This window comes from Moschus berezovskii, chromosome 17, assembly GCF_049115385.1.
Source record: "Moschus berezovskii isolate FMDL1 chromosome 17, NW_MosBer_1.0, whole genome shotgun sequence".
Taxonomy (NCBI): Eukaryota; Metazoa; Chordata; class Mammalia; order Artiodactyla; family Moschidae; genus Moschus; species Moschus berezovskii.
In genome coordinates this window covers 72,479,493-72,507,258 of record NC_142476.1, presented here as the reverse complement: position 1 = coordinate 72,507,258, position 27,766 = coordinate 72,479,493, and the positions used below count along the sequence as shown (strand labels likewise).

The following is a 27,766-nucleotide window of genomic DNA, read 5'->3' as shown; positions in this document are numbered from 1 at the left end:
TACATAACCAAAGGTACTTAATAATACTAAACAGAAGGAAATGGACATTTCTTAGAAAGACATTAAAAGGCAGATGGTAATAAATTAAAATTTAAAGATAATAACTGTAAAATTAATTTTTAGAATTATACATTTTATAGTGATTTGAATGTCTGTTCAGACTTTGACAATTAAATTGGCAGTCCAGATTATTTCTAAAATAGAAGTAGCAGCAAAGTCTCAGGTAAAAAATAACTGCTATTAAAAAATTAAAAAGCAGTAAGTGTAAGCAAAGAGTGATAAAATGAGTGTATCATTACAATTTAAGCATTGGATGTAAAAGAAAATACAGGTAATGGATGGTATAAGATGCTGCTGAAAGTGAATGCTAACTAAAATTTTGATTTCTGACATAGAAAAATTATTCTTTTAGTAAAGTCTATATGATATTCTAAAACAGATGCACCTTATATAAACACCTATATTTGAACATACTTTTGGAGTATCAGAAATCAGTGTCATGCCATTATATACAAATGCAAAAATTTCTACATTTGCTTTGCCCGTGTTTAAAAAGTTAGTACATATGTGTGTCTGTATGTGTGTATGTGTATGTAACACAATTTCTCTGATTTATTTCCTTATTTCAGATGCCTTTCTAGACGTGAATAAGTCTTAGAGTTTCAAAGTACAAGTTAGTTGAAACCTAACATAGAAAAATAGATATCCAAATTTTATCCTGATACATAGTATATACAAGAATTAGCATAATTTAAAGAGAAACATATATTTATATGCCACCTTTCTTTTTCCCAAACAAAATATGGATAAAGTCCCTCAGATGACAAAAATTCAGTGCAATGCCCAATTTGTTAAACTCATGCAGTTCCCCATATTAACTATGACTTCTTCTTTTTTTATTTTTTTAAAATATGACCTTTTTTTGGTCAGTTTTATTGTTCCTAGGCAGGTAGCACTGATTGGAAAAAAAAAATGAAGGGAGAGTGGTTATGATCTCTAATGAAATTACTTATTTATTTGTGGTTTACCTGCCTAGGGGAAAACAGACACTGAGTCATGTAATTAAACACAAAAAGAATCTTAGAAGAAACCAACCAACCATATTCTTAAGAGGCAGGAAATAAAACGATCAAATAACTATCAACTTTAAATTTGAGATAAAGACAGTATCTTTGCAATATTCACCTGTAATCCTGGTTCAAGATTTACCCAGACCACTTTTGTTCTGTTTGGTTTTTCCTCTTGCTGAATGTCTGAGAAGAATTTTCAAGTTTTGAGTGTGGAGTTTAAAAAAGAGAGAATGAGCAAATGATCTCTAGCTTGCCTTCTGGGAACCTCCACAGAATTATTTGCATAGCCCTTGAACACTGTTTAGTAAACAAGGAGTGGACAGGACCAGAGTCTATCTTCTAGTCCTGCTGTCCTTTTTCAAAGCAAGGCAGGGGTTCTGTTTTTAGTACACACTTTGGTTCAGCGTTAATCCTGTTTTATGTTGTTCACACCTGCTGCTGACTAGCAGCCTGCTGATGGGCTGAGGCTCACGCTGCTCAGAGAAATCCCACTAAACGGAGAAGCCGGACAAAAGCTACTGGACGGAGCTGGAAACAAAGCCTGACCAGGGTCCTGAATACAGGAGAAGCAGACCCCACAAAACCTCTCCTCTCATTTGCAAATAAAGTCTCCGATGTTCCAAATTAGCCACCCAACAGTAAACACAACCAAATGGTCTTTTTTTTTTTTTAAGTCTAAGCCCCATTGGCTTGTCTGTATTCCTCAGTTTTTTCATGTCTTTTGGTAAATGAATGCCAATATATGCAAAAAAAAAAAAAGCTTGCAAGAATCAGGTGTACATGACAGCCACCCTCTGCATCCTTACCAAAAGAATCTGTATCTGAAACAAACCTCATTATTCACTTAAAATATCCTACTGCTCACCTCTCTATTCATGGAATTTTATATCCCAAAATGAACTGATAGAAAATACATATTCTGCCATCCGTGGCCACTGGCTGACCAGGACAGTGACTTGTATGCTAAGACGGTTCTCCCCCACCCCCCAGCCTGCACTGCATGTGCCTAATAGCAAACATCAAAAGGAATGACTTCTTTTTTGATCTTAGTACCAGCGATAAATCAAATTCAGTGCCACAGACAGGGGGGAAATGCACTACTAAAGGAAAACTCCAAGACTGACAGTGGGACCAGTCGGAGGCATTCGCTCAATCAAGTTTCAGTAAACGATGCCCACCCTCCCTCTCTCCGGAAACAAGATGTAAGCTGTCATGCGCTTACCCAGAGCGAGAAAAACTTACCCAGTCCTGACGTGACCCTAAGTCAAGATGCACTTTCTGCTGACATTTCCAGCGGTGGTCCCAGAGCCCCTCCCACCCACCGAAAGACAGAGTCAATTTCCTTCCTATCTGGGAGTCGGATTCTGCCCGCAGGTGGGCACAGAGAGCTCCTACCGGCCGGGCGCAGCGCAGCCCCGAGATAAGCCGCACATCTGGGGGTGTGGGGGTGTCAAATAAAGACTCTAGGATCATTTTATTACATCTCCCAAAGCACCTTTCCTGCCTGCCACAGCCAATAAAGCCCCATGGGCTCCAGCACTCAGAGAGCCGCATGTCTGCCTAACCCACAGCAGTGCATATATTTAATGGAGCACAGTTTTAATACTTCTCTGGGGGGAACGCATGCAAAGCGCTAACTAGCAAACTAAGGTTCTGTTAATGAATGGATGTACAGGTGCCATACTTGAGATGCTGGCATTTTCTTCCCAGTTTGCTTTCCAACTATCTGCCCTGAGCAACGTGCTCTTTGGGGGCAGTCAGTCCTCCAGCCTAGCTCCCATGTTGGCGCCATACTCTTCCTCAGCAGGTGAGAAAAGTACAGGGATGCTCAGAATCAGAGACGCTACCACAGGTGAGAAGCCAGGTAAAGGCACACTGTTTCAGTGTGTGTAAGACAGTGTTTTTAGGAACTCTCTACTGGTATTAAAGAAAAGAAAAAAGTTGTCGAAAAAACGATACTCTACTTGCCGTAAAAGGAGACAGAATTCATGTGTTTTTCATCACCGGACACAGCCCATTCGAACATTGAAAACATAGTTGTCACTTTCAATTTGTTTATGAGATAGGAACAGCATAGGAGTAAATTCAATTATTATGTGGAATCACATAAAATTGCTGATATTTGACCATTTCTTGACCTAGAAAAATGGCCATTTCATGTGGCTCAACCTAACTTAATTAGAATCCTATTATCTTACTTTCATGCAAAAAAGCCTTAAGTTTGGGAAATTTCATAACTTTCCTTCGTGTTTTCCCTCAGAAAGCTACCTCTATGTTTGTTTGTTTGCTTTTTAATCACTATCAAAATGAGAGATTTTATCGAAGTATATTTCAAGACTTGAGCCTATTAAGATTTGGGGTACACAAGCCTTAGCCATCAAAATTTCACTGGAAATCAAGTTTTGTTCATTAGTCCACCCACTCATTCCATAGAGTGTTTCTTGTAAGGCTTGGCCTTGTGAGAAGCAACTTGGCAACCCCATAAAACAAAGGAGCAAATGCTTCATCCCCAGGGCCAAGAAGACACAGCGGTGGAAAAAGATGGACAAGTCTCAGCTTTGACGTTCTGAGCTAAAGGACTTGATTTCTTTTCCCCCAGTGACTTTGTAAGTTTGCTCAAGACAGAAAGCCTTCAGCAGACATCAGCAGCAGGAGCGGCTCTCAGATCAGGTGATGTTTAGCGTTTTGCATGTAGTATTGGCGATGTGATGAATACCCTCAGATAAGAAGGGGAAAAGGAGCTGCCACGTGCAATTGATCACAGTGTACGATCTGCCTCCGCCTCCAGCGCTGCTCCTAAGTTGGCCCACTTCTGAAGAAAGTGAGACCACCTTCGTTGGAGGAGAGCGCTTTCCTCGGGCACAAATTTTTATTTCAGTTTGAATCTTACACCATTACATTGCCAGTGATGCATTTTTATGTTTACAATTGACATCTTCGTCAAAGAATGAAACCTCTGAGCAACGGCTCAAAAGCATGAAGGTTGCCTGCAGTTAAGTACTTAAATTATTTTTACACCTAAACGGAGCCCAGTTGTTTTGAGTTAAAATTTAATAAACCTTAAACGGATGACCTTTCTTGCACAGAAAGGCCCAGGGTTACAAAAAAAGAAACGAACTTTCCAATGAAATATATTTTAAGGAACTAGTGCTGAACAAAGGGCTAGTTAAAGCTGAATGCTTTGTCAATTTATCAGCTTGTGAACATTCTGTTCCTGAATTCCCCACTGCTCTTGGATGTATGGAACGGTGGTGCCTTGCTTAATCGAATACTATTGATTCGAGTGTGTCACAGTGATCTCATTGAGAGTAATCAATAGTAATCCAAAATCAATCAATCTGGCTCTTGCACTATCATTTATCAAATCTGAATACGCCAAATTATTTGTAGGCGTCAAATTACAAAGAAGAGAAAAGGGGAAAACCAGGGAAGTTAATGGTTTATATTGAAGAGCAAGACCAATGTCTTTTTTTTTTTCCTTTAAAATGGACAACTACTTGGCCAAATGCATTTATCTTCTCATTAACGTATCCTAAATTTATAATGAATCTCATTCCATTCTTGGGAAAGAATAAGACTTCTTGTACAGGAGTGAGCTGGTTCAGCATAATCTTTAGAAACTTAAAAGATGCCCCAGCTTGCGGAGATCACACCAGCATTTTCCAAGTCTGAGTAGCTACGTTTCAAATGCCTGTCATCCATCTGCTGGTAAACAAGGAGACGGGACTGGCATAGGACAAAACTGCATCTCTTGAGGATCAGAAATGATGGTTAATGGAATCAGAGTGGAAAAAGGAAGAGTTAATTTCTCTAGAGAATGTACACCTAGATGCACCTGCTTATCAAAGAAGCTGCTGTTGGCGCTGAGGGTTCCTTTATCAACATATTCACCTGTAATTTAGTCCAGGTAATAAATCCTTCTATTCATTACAGCACACACTCAAAAGCACTCCTACTATTTAACGTGAATGAAAAAAGGCCCAGAGTGTCTAAAACATTTACTTTCACTAATGTAAAAGTGTTGGCATTTTACTTCATTCGCGATAAGCTGGTGCCAGTGGAAGTGATTATTCTTTTCTTATTCAAAGCCTATCAGCATTTCGAAAAGCTCTCTCCATCTTATCAGGTGTATGAACAGCAGTTACTGAAAACAGTTTGTACGGCTCCTCTCTCTTTCTGCCAAGCTATCTGATAAACCCCCAACTAACTAACTGTATTTACACACAATCAAACAGAAGTTGTATCTTCCGCGCGCGGTCGCCACATTCCAGTTTGCCATAGGTTTTTCTGCTGTGACATTAACTTAACAAAAATGTCAGTAGCGAGTACCCCAAACTGACAACAATCAAGAAAACACTATAAAAGCACTCAACTAGAATGCACGACAAACAGAGACGAAAGCAAAACAAATAGGAATAGTTGAAGGCAATCTCTTTGGAATTTGAGGGGGGCGGGGGATAAAGTATACTGTGTATGCAAATTAGGATGAAAACATGCACTTACCTTTGACCAAAGTAAATGATCTTTTAGCAAAACAGATCAATAGACAAACAGCAATTTTAAAAGAAAATACTGCTGACATGGAGGGGGTTCAGGAAAGTTTCTAAGAACTGAGCACGTATTCCCCCCACTTTTCAGTTTATCTCAATGTGGGCAGAGAGGTTCTATAATGTAGGCAAAGACAATAGACAGTATCACCGAACTTACCCCATAAACCGAAGACAAGATAGAAAGCAAGGCTGTCACATATGGTGACCACATTCTCAGGACAGATTTTCCAATCATTAAAACCCTCATAAATGCTCTAGACATTAAAGTTTTGTTCACTATAAGGAAATAGAAAAATACAAAAAATACAATTTGAGTGTTTAACCTCATCATTTTTCTCATTCTTCAGACTTAACCAACTGAACAGTCCTATATAAAGGTACAAAAAAAGAACCATCCTAGAGACTAAGCTAAGGAGATGATCCACTCTCCATTTCTACCTGGTTAAAAAATGCTTTCAGGAGTTCATGGTTCATACAAATTGAGAGATAGCCCTAATCATTTCTGGGTAGTTCTTCGGAGCATGAGAGACAACAATGATATTTCTAGAACAGAAGAGAAATATGAAACTTATTTGAACAACTGAATAATAAATTCCCAACCCCATGAAAGAGTCTTTGCCTGGGCTTCAGTGCATAAATGGTCCATTTGTTCCTCACCTCCTTTTGCTGAATGGCTAGGAGAGAACAGAAAAAGGCAGCCACATGCTCCCACCTGAGCCCTACTCCTGATTCTGTCTAGGCTCCAAGAACAGGATGAGCCCTTCCTCAGATGGGGAGAGCAATAAGATGAATTAGCCAAGTGTGCCGTTCAGTACAGTTCAGCTGATGGTTGCCTTCCATCTGTGACACTATGATCCCAAGATTGGTGAGGCAGGTCTCATTTAAGTCTGTTACTAAAAGGGGTGCTTCCGTCATTTCTTAGTGCCCAGGACCAACTGTATACAGTCACTTTCTCATATATATCTTTTTCTTTCTTTGGCCATGAACTGTTGGTTATGGGTACAACAGTCGTCAAAATATCTAATCTGTTTTAATAGATCAACGGTGTAAAGAAAGCATTGATAGAATATATTTTCATTTAGGGAAAAATGAATACAATGTAACAAGGCATCTTACATTTTTTGGAGAAGTTAAAGTGCCACAATAATGTGGAATTATGGAGGGCAAAGAGCTATTGATTGAACAACCTCACATTTGAATTTTTCTCTTAAGTACCTCTGTCTCTATAATTTTTCATATGACTCACTATTTTTACTCACTCTGAACACAATTTTAGATATTCTTTTCAAAGCAAAATAAATTTTTATAACTGCAGACTGTAATAACCTACTAACTGCCTTGAAAAGGACATCTTTTCATACATTTTAGCTCCTATTGTATTAAGAAACTCAATGTATTTATTTAATGAGTCCTTTGTTTAAATTCTCAGAAGCCATTGCAAATGAATAACATCTTCCTAGAGTAGATAAAAAAGGAATTCTCACATACAAAAATACAATTCTGATCATGGAGGAGAAAAAAAGAATTCAGTGCTCTTCTGCCTATTTTCTGTGCATAAGTTCTTGATTTACTTTTTTAAATTTCATTTTTTTAACCTATTGAATAAGAAAGACAAACATGAAAGCACAAGATACCTTTTTTTTTTTCTTTCTCAGAAAATGTATGCAACATGCAACAAAAAAAGAAATGTCCCTTCTTTAAAGTGGACTGACAAGGCTTTTGATTCTCCACTTGTTAAAGTCTTTATATACATCACACGTAAGAGCAACTAAGATTCACTACTTTGGACCTTTTTTTAAAACAATGAACCCCATTATTATCCCTTTATTTCCAAGATAGTAAAAAGATTTGAACAAGCTTCAGTTACTCTTTCTCTTTTTTTGAACAAAACTCATTATTATCTACACTTTCTGTAGTCCCACACAGTTTTAAAGAGAAGTAAGCAAACAAGCTGGTTTTCATTGCACTTCTACTAGCCATCAATCTCTGATACAATATGAGAATTTATTGGTTGCTTCCCTTTTATTTAGTACCATCTTAAGCAACTGTTTGTGGAGGTGTATGAGGAAGCAAAGTTAAATTGACACGTCTGTGATATGCCTGACAGCCCTTCGTATGCCTAATATTAATTTGCTTTCTTTGGCTAGGTAAGTGCTGCCAAAGCATATTATATATAATGTGTACTTCCAATCAAAATGATGAAAAGTATATATGCAATTTCGTTTCACTCAAAGCAAGGTGAGAAGGCACACAGGAATGTATATGACACAGACTGCCTTTAATAATCAAAAGATAAATATGCCTTCAAGTTCTCTTTTTACAGTGCAATCTGATCTTCGATAGGCTCTCCATGAGTTTAACACTTTAAATAACTCTTTAATAGATTTTAAATGCCAAAAACCAGTGTTTTCATTTATTAGATTGTGTGAAAGAATTCCATATAGCCAGAGGCAGCATTTCTAATGGCTAGTGTTGCATGTTATATATTTATATTCAAATGCACATACAGATCTATGTCAGTATATTGAAATAAGACTTTAATTGGCCTGTGAGAAGCCAATTTATTTAAAACTGTACTTTTTCTTTTATTGTTTTGCCTCAGTGAATTATCTTCCAAATAAATATACATGCATTGCCATCAATTAAAATAAAAAACATTTGAAAAATCAAAACATAAAAAAGCAAGCTTCTTCCAGACATTTTAAAATATTTTTTATAAATTAAAAAGGGAGGTGCTTGAAAATATACATACACAACACATATACAATCTATATCTGCTCAATTTGATGGTTTTGCATAGTTGATTAGAAAACACATTGGGAAAATACTGAGAAATAATGTCCAAATCAAAGAAAAAGAAACATCTGGCACTTCTGTAAAGAAAAAGTAAAGAGAAACGATGTTTGTTATAACTAAATGGAAATTATTTTTATTAGCTAGGTTTCCCAGACTTTGACAGTATAAATCCAATATGAACTTGAAACAAGAATAAGATGCCAGGTAAATCCTTCAAAAGGCAGAAGGCTGTCACTTAACACTCTCAGATAATAAAGGAGCTAACTTTCAGCAGATGGATTGTCATAAAGAAACAGCAGGATTTTTTTAAACAAGAAACATTAAATCTGTTTAAGTATTATACAAACAATACGAAGGTAGGAAATGAATCTAGGAATTTAAACAAAATATGTATTAGAACAAGAATTTGAATAGAAAGAGCATTTGGATAAATGTTTTCTCTCAACACTCACTCAGATTTACTGAGCAAAAACACAGACTTTTAAACTTACCTCTGAGAATAAAATTCAAAAATTCACAAATCTATGATGTATTTCATATGCATATAATGATAATTAATTTTCTATATTTGCTTTTGGCAAAAAAGAAAATGACATATTTATATAATGCAGATAAGTGAAATTTTTATTTTGCATTTATTTAAGAGCTATCATGTTTTCATTAAGATACATTTATCAGGCCCAACTATATAAGAAAACAATGTAGCTAAGAGCTAACTGAAAACTGGTTCTTGGATATGGGCCCAAACCATTAAATTATGTACTTAATACTAGTGGCTTATTTCCTATTTTACAAATTATTTATGATTTCTATATACTGAATTTCAAAATGATAATAATTACAAATGTATAAAATCAGAAACAAATTAATACACTAGGTTACCTGTTACCTGTCATTTATACAGCAACTAAACCAATTTAGTTTAAAATCAGACTTGGTAAATACTGAAATATTAATTCAAGGTTAAAATGATGCCTAGGAAATTTAACTAGACACTAGCTGATTAGAAGAAACACTTGAGATCCACTTTATTATATAAATACACAAGAACAGTCTCAGCAGCACACCTATATTCTCCTTCCCATGTCTATACTTCCCATACATACTTCTTCCCATGTCTATAAATGTATTTCACCTGCATACTATACATGCACATAAATGCACACACATGTGCATAGTATATTCTACAGACTGCTTTGGATTTTAAAGTAGCGTATGCATAGCTATTTATTTACAGTGGGATAGACCATGAACATCCAATACACATGGCTATGAAAATAATAATCAACAGCAAAATATACGAAATGCAGTAAGAGAGAATGTCAAGAGGAAAGATGCTGGGTGCCATCCCCGGACTCTCAAATACACATATAAGTATGATTGGAGAAATAGAACCTAAATATTTCACTGTCAGAGAATGTAGAAAACAGCAGTTCATTTCTATCTCATGTGCTTTAGGACAATGACAATTTAATACAAGGCCAGTGGATGTAAAAGAGATAAAAACTGAACAAACTGGGCCAGGGCAATCAAAGATTTTCTCCAGAGAGCTGGCTAGGGCCGGAGCTCATATGCACTTACAACAGATCAACATTGTATTGTTTCTCTCTTCCATGAATTTGCTATGAAGCCAAATTCAGAGCAGAGCTTATCTGCTGCAATGACTTGAAACTTCTACTGAGATACCTCAACACTCTCCTCTTATTTCTAAATGCTTGACAGGTGACTCTGAAAAGTTTATTTGATATTAATTGCTGTCACAGAAATCATGGCTATCAACTGCCACTTGTATGACAAAGTATCAACCATAAGCACAGATTTTGATTTATTTTTATGAAATAACATAAGCAAAGCATTCAGTGCCGAACAGCACTTAGGAAGTCAAACAAAGAAATATTTTGTTTAGTCACTAGGCTAAGACAAATGTTGAGGAATTTTTCACAAGTGATACGGACTTGAGATTAGGCATTATGCCTACCTTCCAAAAAAACGGCTTCTTCTTTGTCTGTAGTTCTTGCAGGAGTGAGGTACTGTGAAAGTATTGTTAAACAGAGTCATAGAGAAGTTACCTGCCCCCTTTGATGAATAGCACCAAGGACCTAAAATTAATTGCAAAAGTATGGCCTGGCTAATGAGATGGTCCTTATCTTTTCTTAGCACAGGAAGCACAAGTATTTTTCTACTGGCTCAGTATTTTACAAAAATGCCTAAACTATTCTTGACTCAGTAAAAATATTATTCAAAGACCTCATAGACACAAAATTACACAAATTCTAAGATCTAGAAAATTCGGAATGAAAACTAATTTCCTGTATTATTTTCTTTCTAAATCTTTATTTTTTTTGTTCGTTTGTTTTAAAAAGAAGGACAACACCAAAAAAAAAAAATCTTTTCTCTGACTTCTATTAGCATTTTTTAAAGCTGAATTACAATACCATTCTTTATAAGATGACCAATATATATCACAGGTCAGATTAAATCAAAGAAATATATCAAAGGCCATCAATTTAGAATTAAAAAAAAAGAACAATGATGCCGTATTAAGGGGAAAACACTAGAAAAATGATCATCCATGCAAGAGAATTAATGGATATCCACAAGGGCTTTGCTAATAACATGGGTTAATTACCACTGCAACACACTAGGCTCAGTAAATAAAGCAGCAGTGCCATAAACACATTAAGATGAGAAACCATCACTGTAAGAACCAGCCAACACCATCACCCTTGCCTCTGACCAGGAAATGGGAAGCTGATTCCCAGCCCTTTCTGCAAAAGGAGGATTTCTAAACTTACCACCCAATGTGTATAGGGTAATACATAAATACTCTGACACAAAGGACTAGTGAGACACAGGGTGTCCAGCACTTACTCACCACTCCCATTCAGCACTGATTCTCTTAACTCAGAACACTTTTTTTTGCTTACTCCAAGGAGAAAATCATATGTTACATAATTCACACTGTCCAGATATTTTGACTATACGTAGTTTGGGATATGTGGTTATTTAATATTTACAGAAACAGAATTAATCTGTTCACTTTAGGGATGTGATGGGCAAGGTTACGAGACTCTACAGCTCAGGAACATTCACCCCTAAGTGCAGCCAGTTGTCACTTCCAGCAATTTACAAAAAAATCATCTGAGATCCCCTACCTTTAAGGCTGCAGGTGTTTTCAACAGATTGATAGAGAAGAAACAGGAAGAAAAGTAACATGAGCTCCATGTCTGGAGTTTAAGTATTCTTTCTTTGAAAAATAAACTTAAACAGTCTGTTCATAGTTCTCAAATAATATCACATCTAAAGTGACTTCAGCAAGCTCCTGTCTTTTTTAGAAAATTGCCTCCACTCTGATTTAGGCTTTTTGTTGTTGTTGTTATTGTATACATTTTTCCTTCCAGCCTATGTTTATCCCATGTATTTCGACATTATAATGTTACTTTTGGATAGTTGTATTTCAATTTACTTTAGCTTTTAACAAGGAGCGATGAGGCAGAGAAAAGAATCAAAACCCTGAAGCAGAAAAAGTAAACCTTACAAAATAAAACCTGCATAGCTCCAAACAGGAATTTACAAAAACAAACACAAATCTGTTTAATTTTTGAGGTCTGGATTTTCATGATCAGGCTGAAAATCAAATACTAAACTGTTCCCTCCTAGCCTTGCCTGTTTTGGAGTGTTTCAATTGCCTTTCCTTCTTCCAACAGCTGTGACAACTGCTAAAACAGTCAGTAAAATTAAGTCCGCTCTATAATCCTGTAGTCAATGTTACATTTTAATCAGAGGTTGAAAGAGAACCGTGATGAGCACACTCATTTAGAATGATTAGACTGACACATATGTCAAAATGAGCAGATATATTATTTTCATCTATTTATGCTATCAGTTATTACTGCTATTAAATGTGAAACAAGCTTTCAAGTATTATGCTCTTTAATGCACTGGCACATTTCCCAAAAAAAAAAAAAAAAAAACCACATAGTTATAGGTTAACATTTTAGGCTCTTAATGGTGGTCAATAAATTGAAGGAATCTTTTCAACAGCCTCCACAGCAGAAATTGTCCAATATTCTCCTCTGAAACTGCATAACTCTGGTTTCATTTCTGTGTACACACACACGTGATGGGGTTTAACCCAGCACAATTACTATGAATATTAATAGCATGTATAAATTCTGTGGTTTATTAATTGAGACAGAGAGGCAGATGCGTTACTAAGCATTAGATCTTTCTGTCTGTCCAGTGAACCACGTAACCATCAGAGCTGCATCCAAACAATAAATCTGTATTTTTTAAAGATGACTTTTAATTGAGCCAAAAAAGAAAGCTAGTTTGAATCTTGCGCCAAAGCCAAAAGGACATGTGTCCTGATTTCATTTAAATGCATCTGCTTTAAGAGGCTTATCTAAACTAATTATTCAAATTAGCTATAAGAAGTTAAATTCAAGGAAACTATTTTACAAAGAGGGTTGGGGTGAGAGGCAGATTTTTAAAGTTTGTTTATTTATTTATGAGAGAAAGTTCTGAATTGGGTGAGCTTGGATAATGCATTCTTCCTGACATGAAGGTGTATTAAATTCTCCAGTGCTACAGCCTCAGGTGTACTAACCTTCAGACTCCAGTGGACTTGAGTGGGCAGTCCTACCTTTGTTTATTTTTCATTTTTATTTTCATACAATTTAAGGTTTCTTCCTTGGAGCGTTTGCAACCGACGCAAGCACTGCCTTCCAATCTTTCAGTTCTTCCTAAGTCCATCCCTGGGCTAACATCCCTGGTGTGAGTGTGTATGCGTGCAAGCACGTCCACAGACACGCATACACACACACTCATACTCAAACACATGAGGAGCCACTGAGACTGCAAGTCACTTTTCATCTCTTGCTTAATTACAAAGCAAGGCAATATGCAGTCACTAAGGACCGCTAGTGGACATCTACCTATAATGCATGACCTCCTCCTCTCGAGGGTTTTGTGTTTTCTTCACAATCTAGAGAGAACTGTTTGCCAAGAGCACTCTTTTCAGAATTATAACAGTTGGTATTACTGTAATGGGAAAGCAAAGCCATATAACTGACTCAACAGAAAGAGGAACCAGTGACAGTTACTGTGATAAACTAGTATTTTATCTTAACAGTGGGTTGAAATTAAGTTTATGACCTACTCATTTCCCCAAGAATGCCTAATTTACTCCTTTTACCCCCTACTCACTTCTCCCCCACCCTGAGCGATACAAATATGTATATTTCCATGGGCATAAAGATATTCACAAATACGAATGAAACTGCATCTAAGGACAAAAGTACTTTTCTGCATTTTCTGGACATGATACATGAAACAAATCCACAATCTCAGCATCGTCTGTTGAAGGAGAAATTTAAAAAGTCACTACTGTTTCTTCTTTAGTTTTTTTTCTCCCTTTAAATATTTATAGCGTGTGAAAAATCTCATGTTACTTAATGGACTGATTTGTCAGTTAAGTGCTGACTTAATGCTAACCATGCAAATAACATTATTCTAGCCCCGGCTTGCATAGGGCTAGTTTTTAAATTGTTCTCTGAAGGAGAATTAGTAAATGTGCAATTTTGCCTCTAACTCTGCGCGGTAAGAAATGACAGGGAGCTGAAAATATCTGTCAAGCTGCAAATACATAAGAGGCACTCAATAGTATAAATCATTTTGAATATTGTATTTTAAAACATCTTTCCTTGGGAAAATGGGTCCTAGTAAAAGATGCATTTTAACAGTTCACTAAGCATTTGTGCCAAGTGCCTATTCTTAGCACCTGAATAAGAAGTGACTGTCACACAGCTGTTTTACTGACAGTCACTGAGCTTTGCCTCAAAGGTAACATTGTAGTCAGAGAACAATTCTCGACTTCCTGAATTAGGAGATCACCCTCAACACAAAAGGCACAAGACAGACACAAACAAGCACTCGTGCACACGAAATACCCAGGACATTACCTGAATCAGTGCGCCAAGATCCATTCCGTCCACCCCCCCACACACACCCCCGCCATACACACACACACACACACGCACGCACCCCCACGACGAGTTTTAAAAAGGAAAGAAAAAGGTACCTACTCTTCCTCGTAGTGCAGGGAAAAAGATTCAGGAAGGCAAAGTTCTACCGAATCCATGTGCGACCGGCAACCATTATTTGTGTACCCCCGCTATAAATCAAAGTTTCCTTGACAGAGCACAGTGCAATTAACACAAATGTTCTCCTAGTGACAAGCCTATAGGCACAGCCAGTTGGGACCAGAGCTCTCACACTCTCCTAATCAAGGACTTAAAGCCCCGATTGGAGCTTATTAATATGAAGTAGAGCTTAACATATGCAGTCCCACCGGCCCAGGCGCGCAGCCGATTGGGGGGCGGCTGCCCAATCAGGAGGGAGGCGACGGGAGGCTGCGAGGAGCCGCGGAACCAGGCAGGTACGAAGGGTGCAGAGACGCGACCCGGCTGGAAACTGAGCGCCGGAGAAAAGGGAGCGGGGACCAGAGATCCGGACGCTCCCAGTAGATACAGCGCTAGGCCCGTGCTTGCTTGCTCTTTTCTTTTTCTCTTTTCTCTCCTCCCATGGGAAGCTAGGAAAGAAACCTAACTAATTTAACCCTCCAAGCCCCGGAGGGATCTGTCTTGGGTTTCTCACTCAAGATCTCTTTTTGCCTTGCCCAGAAGAACTCACGCAGACTCAGTTAATTTGGGAAAGGATTCTGCGGAAGGTAGAGAATGAAGTTTGTCCTGCCGTTGTCTGTGTTTGATTCCACCGGGGAGGGGGTTCCTGCTTATTGAGTGCTGTACTTTCTCATTGATCCGTCATCGTGTTGTCGTCTGTTTCTCTGATCTAGGCTGGGCATTGAAAAAAAAATATCCAAGATATGACTTCTAAATGGTTTGGGCATGCGAAGTGGGAATCGTCCTCTGAGGCGGATTGCAGTTTTACACCACTACAGAAGAGAGTGCCTCAACGCAATTTCCGAGAATGCCTATGTAAATTCTATGTGTAAATATTTCTTTACCTGCCCCCCCTCTTTCTACCTATAGATGTACAATGCATAGCTTTTCAAAACAAAGATACTAACGACGGCGGGACAAATTGGCTCCTCCAGTTTCAGGAGTGGAAGACAGGGCAGCTGGGTAGCTAGTGCATTGAAAACGTCTCAGTGCATTTTGACAAAATAAAGACTGCCTTTTTTTTTTTCCTGTAGGGAAAGCAGTGCTAACCAGCGCACTGAAAGTGTTCTTAGTCATACATTTATTTCAATACAAGCTTCCAAACTGGGAAACATAAACAAATATATATGATTTTTACCCCAAACATCAGCTTTCAAATAAAATGTAGTGTACGTATTTGTCAATTACACATAACACACCCTGAATGCTTTAAAAAATCAGCTCAGAAACATTTCGTAAATCATCACACAGTTTGGTCATTATAAGCACGAGTTTCAAACAGAAGTGCTTTTTAAAGAAGACAATATAAGAAGAGAAGGGTGTTTTTTCTCTAATAATGTATAAGCCTGATTTTAGTTTCCATATAACAAACAGTTTGCTTAAGTCCTATTTTTAAATACGGGATCTCTTTATACTAGCAAATGTACATGGGAATAGCTACCAGCTATTTATGGCAAAGAGATAACTGCTATCTTATGACCCAAAATTTTGATATAATTCAGCTCTACTACTTACCAACCCTTTTCCTATTAAGTCTGACATGATATAAATAGTCTAATCTTTGAGATCAAAATAAATTAGTTCATATATCCAGTCTGTGTTCAATTCACTAGATCAGAATTCAACTCTTTCTTCCACCCTCTCAAATTTTCTAGGCCTTTAAAATAGAACAGCCACATTAACATTCAGAATATAAAAATGACAGACATGATTTGGTTTCCCCCACAGAAGAAAGCAATTTCCTTGCCATGTATTTAGCCATATCTAAAGATATGGGCCTGATGCCTTTTGTTTGTGGTCTAAATGCATACAAGTTTCTAGTGGAGAACTCCCATAGCAAAAACTATGCCTAAGAATACTGTAGAAAAGCAGGTAGTAAAAGCTTAATTACCAGTAGCATTATGCTGTCTATATTGTTAAATGTGAACTCTGCAATTAAGATGTAAATTTGGTGGTGAGCAGTGAATTAAAAGAGCTTTGAGATGTAGGAAATCTGCAGACACCCGAGGAAAAAGAAAAAAGAGATTTGTCTGTTCAATTGAAAATGAGACATGTAATCATTTTATAATTTAAAAAATAAATAAGGCATTTGAAAAAGAAACATGATTTAAAAAATACAATAAAAGAAATATGGAAACTAATATTGCTTTAGAAAGACAGGAAAAAATATCTCTGATTCAAGGATTCCTATCTTAATCTGTGAATAACTAAAATTTTCAGGGTAAATAATCCAGTTGTATAACTTTTAAAAGAAAAGATACAGCAAATAAAATTTCCCTTCTTATTTTGTCCCGGGACATTTAGAAAAATAAAAATCATTTAACGTATTCAGTGGATCTTAATGTACTCAGCACATTCAGCTCTTGCACCTGTGCAGAATACTGTCTTCTATTCAGTTTCTTTGCATTATCATACTGTGACAGAACCTGTTTATTACTCCTTTGAAATGGCTTTTTAAAGGCAAGATTTGTAGTCAGTAATTTACTGATGGACATTAAGTCACCATGTTTCCTGAGAGTTATCTTTTATTTCCTAGAATGTCTTTAATTTTTCTAGGGTACTTATTTGACCCATTCTGAACCATTTGATTTTGCTGGTATCTGTTTTTAAACATATTTAGACTCATATTCATATATGTCTTTTTTCTGTGCTCACAGAGATCCATGTACAAACATGCACGGTGTGATCCCCACAGATCTTTCCCTAGCTATATTTCATCTACGCAAGGTGCAGTGTCCATTGAACTAGCTGCTTTCTGAACGACTAGGTTTGCAAAGCTGGTTTATTTTCCCTAGGGATCAGTGTGTCAATTCTACAAGTCAAGGACCTAAGATTATGCCTACTGTCTTGAATCTAGCTTAACCAATTTAAAATTTAAAATAATATTACTGCACTAAACTTGCAAGACAGCTGCCAGAATGTTTTATAAACACACAGCTTAGTCATCTCTAGAATCTTCCCTAGTCACAGAGGTTTTTTTCACCTTGAAGGAGGAAAGAGGATAATTACAGGAAATAAACATACCATGTGCAATATTGAGCATAAGCTTTAAAGAATCTCAACTACAAAGGATTTGGGGGTAAAATGAAATAAATGGACAGATCACCAGCCCAGAATAACTAAATATATTTGCTCACCAGTCTATACACTTCACAATCTTACCACAAGGAGTCTACCCAAAGCAAGATAAATGGAACCAGACAAAAGGACCCCTATGAGTGTTTCGCAAAGAATATTAACAAATTAAGTTAACATCAGTCTATTAGGCATCAGACCCTGGATCCACACACAGTTTCAGTCTCTTTTTCTTTAAACAATGCAGTTTAATATCCAAACAACTTCATTCTTAGGCCCCAACGAAAGCACAGATGCTAAGCAGAAAATATCCTTCATTTCCGCTTGAAAGAATGAAATAGCAACAAACAAAACTCAGTGGAAACAAAAGGTATATTCCTGTTGTCTGTAACAGACATTTTACTGTATTGAGTCGGAATCATTTTCTGAAACAGTGAATTCTTATGATGTTAGAAGGTGAGGAGAATGCTTAGTCCTGCTATCACTGCATGCTAATAGCTATTTTTCATCCCCACCTTCCTTTTCTGAAAATTAACAGGACTCATCTGTATGAAAATGTTTATAGCTGCCACACTCTTTCTGCAGCAAATCTTGATTCTATATTGCGCGTTTGCCATTTGTTAAATATTTCAAACTAAACAAGGCATTGCAAATTTAGATTTTCAAATTGCCCTGCAATCTACTTTTGCAGATCTTTCTCAAGATCATAAAACCTTTGAAAATCTGTTTAACTTTTGGAACCATCTTCCCTGCTGTCTGTGATATATTGTGTGTAGTATAATATACAAAAAAACCAAACTGAGACTTTTACAAACTACCATCTTTAACTCCAAAAGAAAATCCACAAGGAACATCCCTGGGAAAAGAAGCCTGAAGGACAAGCGGAGACCTGGGCCCCAGGGTTCCCTCTGCCGCCTCATGAGCTGTGTGCCTCTGTGTCCCTTGCTTCTTCATTTGTGCTTTGACGTTTCTTTTATGCTATAACCCTGCTTAAGAAGACACCTTCCCAGTGAGAACATGAAGACTTCTTTCGAAGTCAGTGTGACTACTTTATATCACCACCAAACCTCTATCCATTCATCAAACCTCATTTTCTGTTGCTTTTCATTTCTAGGGCACAGGCTTTGATATTTAAATTATTGTCTCGATTGGCAAGAAGCAATCATTTCTACGGAAAGTGATCGCTTCCACAGAGGCACTAATAAAAACCTTTCCTTTTGACAAACCTCATGTCCTATATATCCATCCCATTCCCAAATTACCAAGTCCATGTAAAACAAAGCCCATTCTCTGGGGAGTGATTACCTCACTTCCAAAATACACTAAACTCTTCCCAGTGTGTTTGTGAAAGTGGGCAGAAAAAAATAAAGAATCAAAGGAAGGCAGAGAAACTAACAGAGGCAATTCAGTTTCTGTTTAATTAATTCAGGATTACTTCACTTTCATTTTGTCAAGCTAATCATATACATGGTGAAATGTCAGTAAAAATTAAATTATAAACTACAGTAGTTCCAATGGGAAAACTGGCTCTAGTTGTGTTGTATTTCTGACATACTTAACCCCCGTAAAATACCAAGTGCATTTTCTCATATTCTACAAGCTTTCTATAATCTGCATGGCATGTATTTCCAGAGCAATAGTTAACATTTTGAGATTACATGTTAATAAATGAGTTGCAGTTATATTCTTTCCTGAATGTTAAGCACCATGAGCTAAATGCAGAAAACATTCAAGGTCAATGTCCCGTTTTAGACCTTTTCAGGCAGCTGTAATATTATGATAATCAAGCTTAAAATATTCCTATAGAAAGAGTAAATTAGCCTTTTCACTTGAAAGATGATTATGATAAACAATAAACCTAAGAGAGGACAAAATCCCTATTTTTAAAAGCCATAAATTGTTGACTCAATCATGTGTGTGATAGTGTTGTCCAAAATAAAGTGTAGCCTCACTCTGAGGAGGGCAGGGGGTGGGAATGGAGAGAGAACGGGAACAGACATGAAACCGATATGGCAGATTTCAGAGGAAGCAATACTTGCTTTGATACCAGTAAAACAATCAGTTTATCCATCTTAATCATTCCATTCAACACACAGTATATTTGAAGTTAAAAAAATGGATCGATTCATGACACATGAATAAAAGTATTTTTCCTGATGTATACGAACAACAACACTGTTTGAAAGTTCTCTTCTCCTACTGCTTCCATGAAATTTTTTTCCAAATTTTCCAAGGAACAGCAATTTTTTTAAAAAAAGTGAGATAGTCAGCATCTCATGTCCATATAAACAGGCCTCAAGAGGTGATCATGCTGTTTTTGGATCTTAGAACTCTCTGACACACTTAGGAAGTTCCTTCTCACAAATGAACATATTTCATAAAAATCTTTTTCCCCCTACCGCGGCAAAAGAATCAGGGATGTGTGAGTTTGTCATGCCTGGCAGAAGTCAGGTGACTGTGGAAAGCCTCTAGCTAGGTGGTAATAACCTACTCTGGGGTCATGCCTCGGGTTCAGATTGCAACTAGGAAGGCTGAAGCTTTGGACCTAGAGTCACATCACCCACATAAGTCTCAGTTTCTTCAGTTACCAAATGGGAAGAACAATAATAGCAACCATGTAAAAATTATTACGGGGATTACACGAGTTAAACTGATTTAGCAGAGTATCTGGTCCTAGTTGGGGGAACCATATGGTCCCGTGGGCCAAGGACATTCTGGCTGTGCCAGTTTTCCTTCCTGGCTTAAACATTTATAGTACTCACTGCTTACGCTCTCAAAAGTGCCTCAGTATAGATCATACATTTTACAGTCATCCTTCACACAGTGAGCCCTCCATAAATGTTAACCATATTATTTTTAAATCTCACTAAACATGAGATAGAAGAGGATGACACTGACAGTTCATTTGGCTTTCGTCTTTGACTGGTTCAAGGTATTTATAGATACAAAAATGAAGTGCAAATATCCCCCCAGTGAAACTATCAATAACTTTTACCATAAGATGATATGAACTGCTTGCTCTAATATTGCCATATATATATACATATATATATATATAATTTTGATGTAATGAATGGGAAAAATTAAGGTTATGAGGAAGACAGACTTGGAAAGTTAGTGATTCTACTGAACCTCCAGAGCATTCAGTTGTACACTGTTTACCAGCAAGAAGGGGAGAGAGAAATTACTCCTACTCTTTTTTTCTTCCTTTAAGACACTTCTTCCACATCCCTTCACCCTGGCAGGTCCGTCAATAATGCTGTTGATTTTATTACTATCCCAAGCACATGCTCATTTACCCTGGAGTGCTTTTGATCAGATACCCCAAGAACTCAATTTCTTCACAAGGTGTTGCTCTTGTTACATTGAATGGCTGCTAATCTATGGCGGAACAGAAGGGCTAGGCCACGAGGAATTACAGGCCGAGGGACACCATGGGGATTTTGAGTTCAACCAGGTTACCTTACAGGTGAAGAAAATAAGGCTCCAGAGAGGCAAGAGCCTTAACTCAGGTTACTTACGCAGGCAGTAGAAAAGCTCTATGTGCAGAGATGCGAATGGACCTAGAGTCTATCACAGAGTGAAGTGCAGGTGAACCTATTTCCAGGGCAGAATTGAGATGCAGATGCAGAGAATAGACATGTGGGTGCAGGAGGGGAGGGGGAGAGGGGGCGGATTGAGAGAGTAGCACTGACAGTGTACACACTACCACGTGTAAAACAGCCAGTGGGAAGCTGCTGTATAGCACAGAGAACTCAGCTCGGTGCTCTGTGCTGACCTAGATAAGTGGGGTGCGGGTGGTGGGAGGGAGGTCCCAGAGGGAGGGGATATATGTACACATGTAGCTGATTCACTTGTTGTACAGCAGAAACTAATGACACTGTAAAGCAACTATACTCCAATTAAAAAATTATATTTCCCCCCATTTATAGTGCTTACATGCATGCATGCTCAATCGCTTCAGTCATGTCCCTCTCTTTGCGACCCCATGGACTATAGCCCGCCAGGCTCCTCTGTCCTTGGGGATTCTCCAGGCAAGAATACTGGAGTGGATTGCCATTTCCTTCTCCAGGGGATCTTCCTGACCCAGGGATCGAACCCACGTCTCTTAGGTCTCCTGAATTGGCAAGCAGGTTCTTTACCACTAGTGCCACCTCGGAAGCCATAGTAACAAGCTATTAATGTCACTCTCACAATTATTGACTATATTAGTAGTGCAAAGAACTCCGGCTGAGAACCTGAACCCTCTAAGCACAACGGTCCCAAGTAAGAGTCAAGGGACATCTAATTGCAAGAGATAAATACCCAAGTGGATGTCCAAACTGTCCTCTGCTTCCTCCAAAAGCTTAGAAAGTCAAAAAGAGCCACATATTACAAAAAGAAGTGGGGATGAACTAGTAGAGAGAAATTCTCTTTCTTCTCCCCAGGTAATTAGGTGTCCAATAATGGAATTCAGTAAATATTTCTGTCGATATTACAGGAACACAATGAATATGTTTTGGATGAGTGAATGAATGAACCGATGACAGATGTTATTACTCTGTTTATTATTATTCAGTTTAAGGGAGGTTGGCAAATGGAAAGACTGGTGGGAAAAAATGCTTTTCTATACTTCTTGGGTGTCTTAGTCCAGTTGGATTATTAGAGTAATGTAAGTAAATTTAAAAAGATAAAGTGATTTAAAAAAAAATAAATGGAGAAAAGGGAGGTAGAAAAAGACAAAAAGCAAGAAACGATGAGAGGTCTAGGTCTGCTCTTTCAAAATATTCCAGCTTTCCTCACCACTTATCCTTTGGAAAGGTAAGAACAGGCAACATGGAATGATCACTTTCTTTCTCATCTCTCTCTTTTCCAAATATTCATATTGACTAAATATCAGATTGGAGAAGGAAATGGAAACCCATTCAGTATTCTTGCCTGGGACATCCCAGGGACAGAGGAGTCTGGCAGAATATAGTCCATGGGGTCACAAAGAGTCGGAAACAACAGAGTGACTAAAACAACAAGAAATATCAGATATGGAAACACAATATTTATTATCAAAACAAAAGCAAGCGAACAAAGCTGCCATATTTGTACCTAAAACCATGACCCCTATCAGGGTAATATAAAAACATTCTCTTATTTAACCCAACAGAAATGCTTTCGGAAAATCATGATATCCCAGGTATGTCCTGAAAATGACTACTTTTTAAATAAAAGCATTCAAAGCCGTCTCTGGTACTCTCTCTCTATACATATATATAAAATGATATTAAGGATTTTATATATATAAAATATATATATAAGTTTCCTTTTAGGAGTCTAGTGTTTCCATAGTCAAATGTTGACAAGGCCCTATGAATGGCATACATCTATTTTTATGCAGTCTTAATGCCAGAGCAGCACAGAGCACTGAATACTTTCAGAAAGATGGTGGATTTCTCTTCTTACAAGACAGGAAGAAGGGACTTAATTAATCAACAGAAAAAAGCAAGATCTTGCCTTTAGGCCTGCGTGTTGCTTGGGTGGTTTCACTCCAAGAGGAAGACACAGATGAGGACATACAACTTTGCATCTATCAAGGAGAGCCAGAAAGTTTTCTAGAAAACCACACTCAAGATGCAAAAGAGAGTGAGGCAAAGAATTCCCTTCCCGTCTCCTCCGTTCCGTTGCTCAGTCGTGTCCGACTCTTTGCCACCCCGTGGACTGTAGCCTACCAGGCTTCTCCGTCCATGGGATCCTCCAGGCAAGAATACTGGAGTGGGTTACCGTTTCCTTCTCCAGGGGATCTTCCCAACCCAGGGATCGAACCTGGGTCTCCCACATTGGAGGCAGATGCTTTAACCTCTGAGCCACCAGGGAAGCCCTTCCTGTCTCCTAGTCGATTATAATAACAGGAATGGTGACAGAGATGGGGACATGAGGACAATACATTAAGACCCTGGGGGCTCATATCTCACCTGCAGTTTGTCCCCAAATCCACAGTTCTTTGTACCGCAAGCTTCATCCAATCAAACTTTGTGTTGCAGAAAAGCAAGTAACATAATTAAAGACCCCATTTTTTCTTTTTTTTTTTTTCCTGGAGTTCAGTTACTACTTGAATTAGAAAACTAAACAAATCAAAGACAATTTTCATTAGTGAGAAAAGAAACAGATTAATTCACCCTTTGATAAATTGGAACTCCAAACAAAGGAGAAACATTTAACAAAGGAAGGTTTTTCAATCCTTATAGTTTTAAAATACAGCCAGGTAGAAAAGTTAAGCTGTTTAGGAAAAATTTCTGATTATAATAGGTGGGATATTTAATATTTTTGCTATAGTTTAATATTAACAAAAGCTGTTTCACACACATTCCTCACAGCAACTCTGTGAAGCAGGGATAAACTCTATTTTTATTATCCTCATTTTGCTGATGACAAAACTGATGTCTGAAGAATTTATTTGATGGCCTAAAGACATTTGGTTGTTCGGCTGCAGTTATGAGGACCTGAACTTCTTGTTTTTTAATTTCTACATCTCTTGTGCTCCTAATTTCATGCTATTTCTCATAAATCTTGTTTCATCCTCTTAAAGAAGACACACAAGAAATACAGAAAAGCATTCATTAGCATGCATTTTTACCCACCAACAAACAGTTTTGTTTCAGGAAAGTAGAATAAACTTGCTCCTACCAATGATACACCTTATTCTTTTCTCACTGAGGAAACACACCTTTGGGATTCCTGATCTGTATCAGGCCCTATGTCAGTTTCCTGGGATGAACACATACAACGCTAATACAAAAAGAAAACCTGAAGTCTCTTTTCCCTTCTCTCTCACTGATTTCACTCAGAAAACTTTGGTCTAGCTCTCCATCGATTAGTTTCTCTTCCCCAAGTTTCACGGTAATGCAGTCTTAACTCTAGAAGGTCTAAGCCGGAGAACAGAGACCTAAGAAGGAGCCAAACTATCCCTTATTAAAAATGAAGCAACCGCAATTTGTAAAGATTTAAATGAAATTTAAAAATCACCTTATTTGCCTGGAATGTTTCCAAGATTTCCTCATTAGTAAAAAAAGAACTGTGATCAACCTATATAATGAAATAGCCTTATCAGCATCAGCATAGTTTCCTGAGGTACTTTATTTCATCTTTCAAATCTTTCCAGAAGGCCACAGAAGGGGACTGCACTGCATACTGCCGGGTGCTCTTGGGTCTGCGATTATTACTGCTAAGAAGATCTTAGAAGGAAACATGGCCACATTTTGTTTTCTCTATTAGCAAAGATGATTAGATGAGACAATATTAGCTTTAATGGGCTCTTTGTGTGGTTAGAGCTTTCCAATTTGGCCCCACCATTGGCCTCATTCCATCGATTGAGCAGTTAGTCCTATTCAATTATTCAATCCCAATAGATATTCTGAGATGTACAGAATGTGTACGTAAACATTCTGTTTATTTTTTACCAGACTGAATTCATGTACTCTTACTGGGGAGAGAAAGTTACACATTCACGAATAAACTCTGTAGTATTGCAAAGAAAGTGTTCCCTTGCTTATAATTCTGGCTTTCATTTGGTCAGCTACAGCACTGAACAAAGTTTAATCCACAGGATAGACAGAGAACCATTCCAGCCTTCTGAAGCTACCTGAGATGGCTCTTCGTCTCCAAGCATCCTTCAGGGGTCCCCAGGCAGACTCAATGGCTCTCTCCTCTGTGTCCCACAATGCTTTGCATTCAGGGGTCTAACTGGCTTGTATCAAGCTAGGTTGTCCTATGTCTCCATTTAGTAACTTTCTTCTTTTAATCATCTGGGATCTGCCTTGTAATCTGGACATCTTAGGCTCTTCATAAATATTATCCCAAGGGACAGCTGATTTGGGCAAAAACTGTCACATTCATGCTGATTGATTTTCTTTGTAAATGAGTTTCAATGTTTCTCTGAAGAAACCCTGTCACTATTTTAATGGGGCTAATATATTTATTCTTCTACAATGAACTACTCAGTAAATGAGACTGTATTTTGACTTATGAGGGAAGGAGGATTGTTATTACAGAATCCCACCCCCCTTACCTCACCCAATGAATCAGAAGGAAAAGTTGACCGTATTTTTCAGTATTCCTTTTTTTCTTAAGACAAGGTTGTATAGTTGTGCCTCCTCCTCGCCATTGTCATCCACGAGAGAGCCTCTAGAACAACTGTTTACAAGTTTTCCATCCTCAAAATCATAACGACAAATAAATCTACATCCTTAGGTGACCTGAGTGGTCTCAGTTAAGTGAATGATTTACCCAAGATTCTCTGCATCATGGTACTTACCTCGGCTTGAGAAACACAACAGGAAGAAAATTCTGAAGGGGCAGTTCCTGGTGTGTTAATGAATAACCTTTCTAGACAATATAATATACCCAAAATCAGCTGCTTCTAAAGCGTTAAATATTAATGCGATTATTTATCCCCTCAAGTTAAAATCAAGCTGGATTTTAGGGTAAGAGTAGAAAAGAAAAACCTCTGACGTTCCTGCATTTTGCCCAGAGGAGTGAGACTGGGTAGAAAGAACACTGAGGAGCAACTAAGGAGCAAGTGTTCTTTTCTGTAATCTGCGACCTTGGGGTTAGTCTTTCATCTCATTGGGTTTCCATGAATAATGGGATTGGACTAGTGCAGTGGTTCTCAAAGTGTGATCCCAGACTAGCAGAATCCACATCAACTGCAAGTCAGCTAGAAATGCAGACTCTCAGGCCCTGGCCTGGACCTACCAAGGGAGACTGGACCTGAAAAATCCATGTTTTAACAAACCCTCAACGTGATTCTGATGCCTAAACCTGAGGACCACTGGGCTAGAGGATCACTGTGGGATGCACCATAGTGCATTTCCCTGGACTGCAAGGAGATCCAACCAGTCCATCCTAAAGGAGATCAGTCCTGAGTATTCAAAGGAAGGAATGATGCTGAAGCTGAAACCCCAATACTTTGGCCCCCTGATGCGAAGAACTGACTCACTGAAAAAGACTGATGCTGGGAAAGATTGAAGGCAGGAGGAGAAGGGGATGACAGAGGATGAGATGGTTGGATAGCATCACCAACTTGATGGATCTGAGTTTGAGCAAGCTCTGGGAGTTGGTGATGGACAGGGAAGCCTGGTGTGCTGCAGTCCATGGGGTCACATAGAGCTGGACACAACTAAGCAACTAAACTGAACTGATGGGATACACTGAGCCTGATGAATAAAGTCACACAACAACAAATGCCAAAATAAATACATACACTGCTGCTGACTAAGGCTAATTCCCAGACACTTGAACTTTCAGAATACTCTAAATTTGGTTATTTTGCTTCACTTGTGTAGGTAAACTTTTTTAACTCAGCAGTTTATGCTGCAAGATCTGATGTAAAACACCTTAAATTTGTAAGAAGACAATATGCCAACTCTGAGAACTGCAGGCAGTAGTTCTTTCCTTGCTTTGGGTCTGGTGGATGGTGGGCTGGTAGGTTAATTTCTTCTCTGCCTCAGTTTCCTCAATTTTAAAATGGTGACTCTAACCTCATATTATTGTTCACAGCATTCAATGAAAAGGTCTATATATATCAGTAGTTTGAAAAATCTTGATCCCCAGGCTATACCTCAGCCAATTAATTTATAATCTTTGGCATTAGGAGTTTTTAAATCTCCTGGTGAATTCAATATGCTGCCAAAGTTGAGACTTGAGAACCACTGGTAAATTGCTTAGCACAGGACCTGGAAGCATTATTTTACTATTATTGAATCATATAAAGGAAGTGTAAGTAGAAGCATACACTTAAATATTGGATGGCTTACGTTCAATCCTGGCTCTTGAGCTAGCTGACAAGTACCTGAATTGTTTCTTCTTAGTGTTATCACTGGCAAGAACAATTAACAAGAGGGGAGAGAGGATAAAAAATACCTGCCCTGCTTACTTCGTATGATTGTTGTAAAAACAAGTGAGATCATGTAAATCCAAGAGCACTGTGAACTATGCACATGTCAGGAAAGATTATTCTTACATGTAGCCCACAAACACTGTTTCTAACATGCAGACATCTCAGTAGCTCCATGTCAAGTCATTAAATGCAAGAGACTTTTGGATCATCACTAGTCCTGCTGAAGGG

The 27,766-nt window shown here is 37.9% G+C and overlaps 1 protein-coding gene across 9 annotated transcripts in view; it reads right to left on the bottom strand.

Annotated features, from left to right (window-relative positions):
• The window catches only part of ESRRG (estrogen related receptor gamma), a 700,961-nt gene that overhangs the window by 230,711 nt on the left and 442,484 nt on the right, over nucleotides 1-27,766 (bottom strand). Inside the window, exon 1 of one of the 9 annotated variants that reach the window (XM_055419895.2) lies at nucleotides 14,503-19,958. The exons of 7 other annotated variants lie outside the window; for them this stretch is intronic. In XM_055419895.2, the coding sequence (XP_055275870.1) occupies nucleotides 14,503-14,558 (56 nt within the window). In that variant the 5' untranslated portion in view covers nucleotides 14,559-19,958. Of the gene's footprint in view, nucleotides 1-10,394; nucleotides 14,361-14,502; nucleotides 19,959-27,766 lie in introns of those variants that run through there. One more of the 9 variants, XM_088845547.1, reaches the window with a different exon arrangement.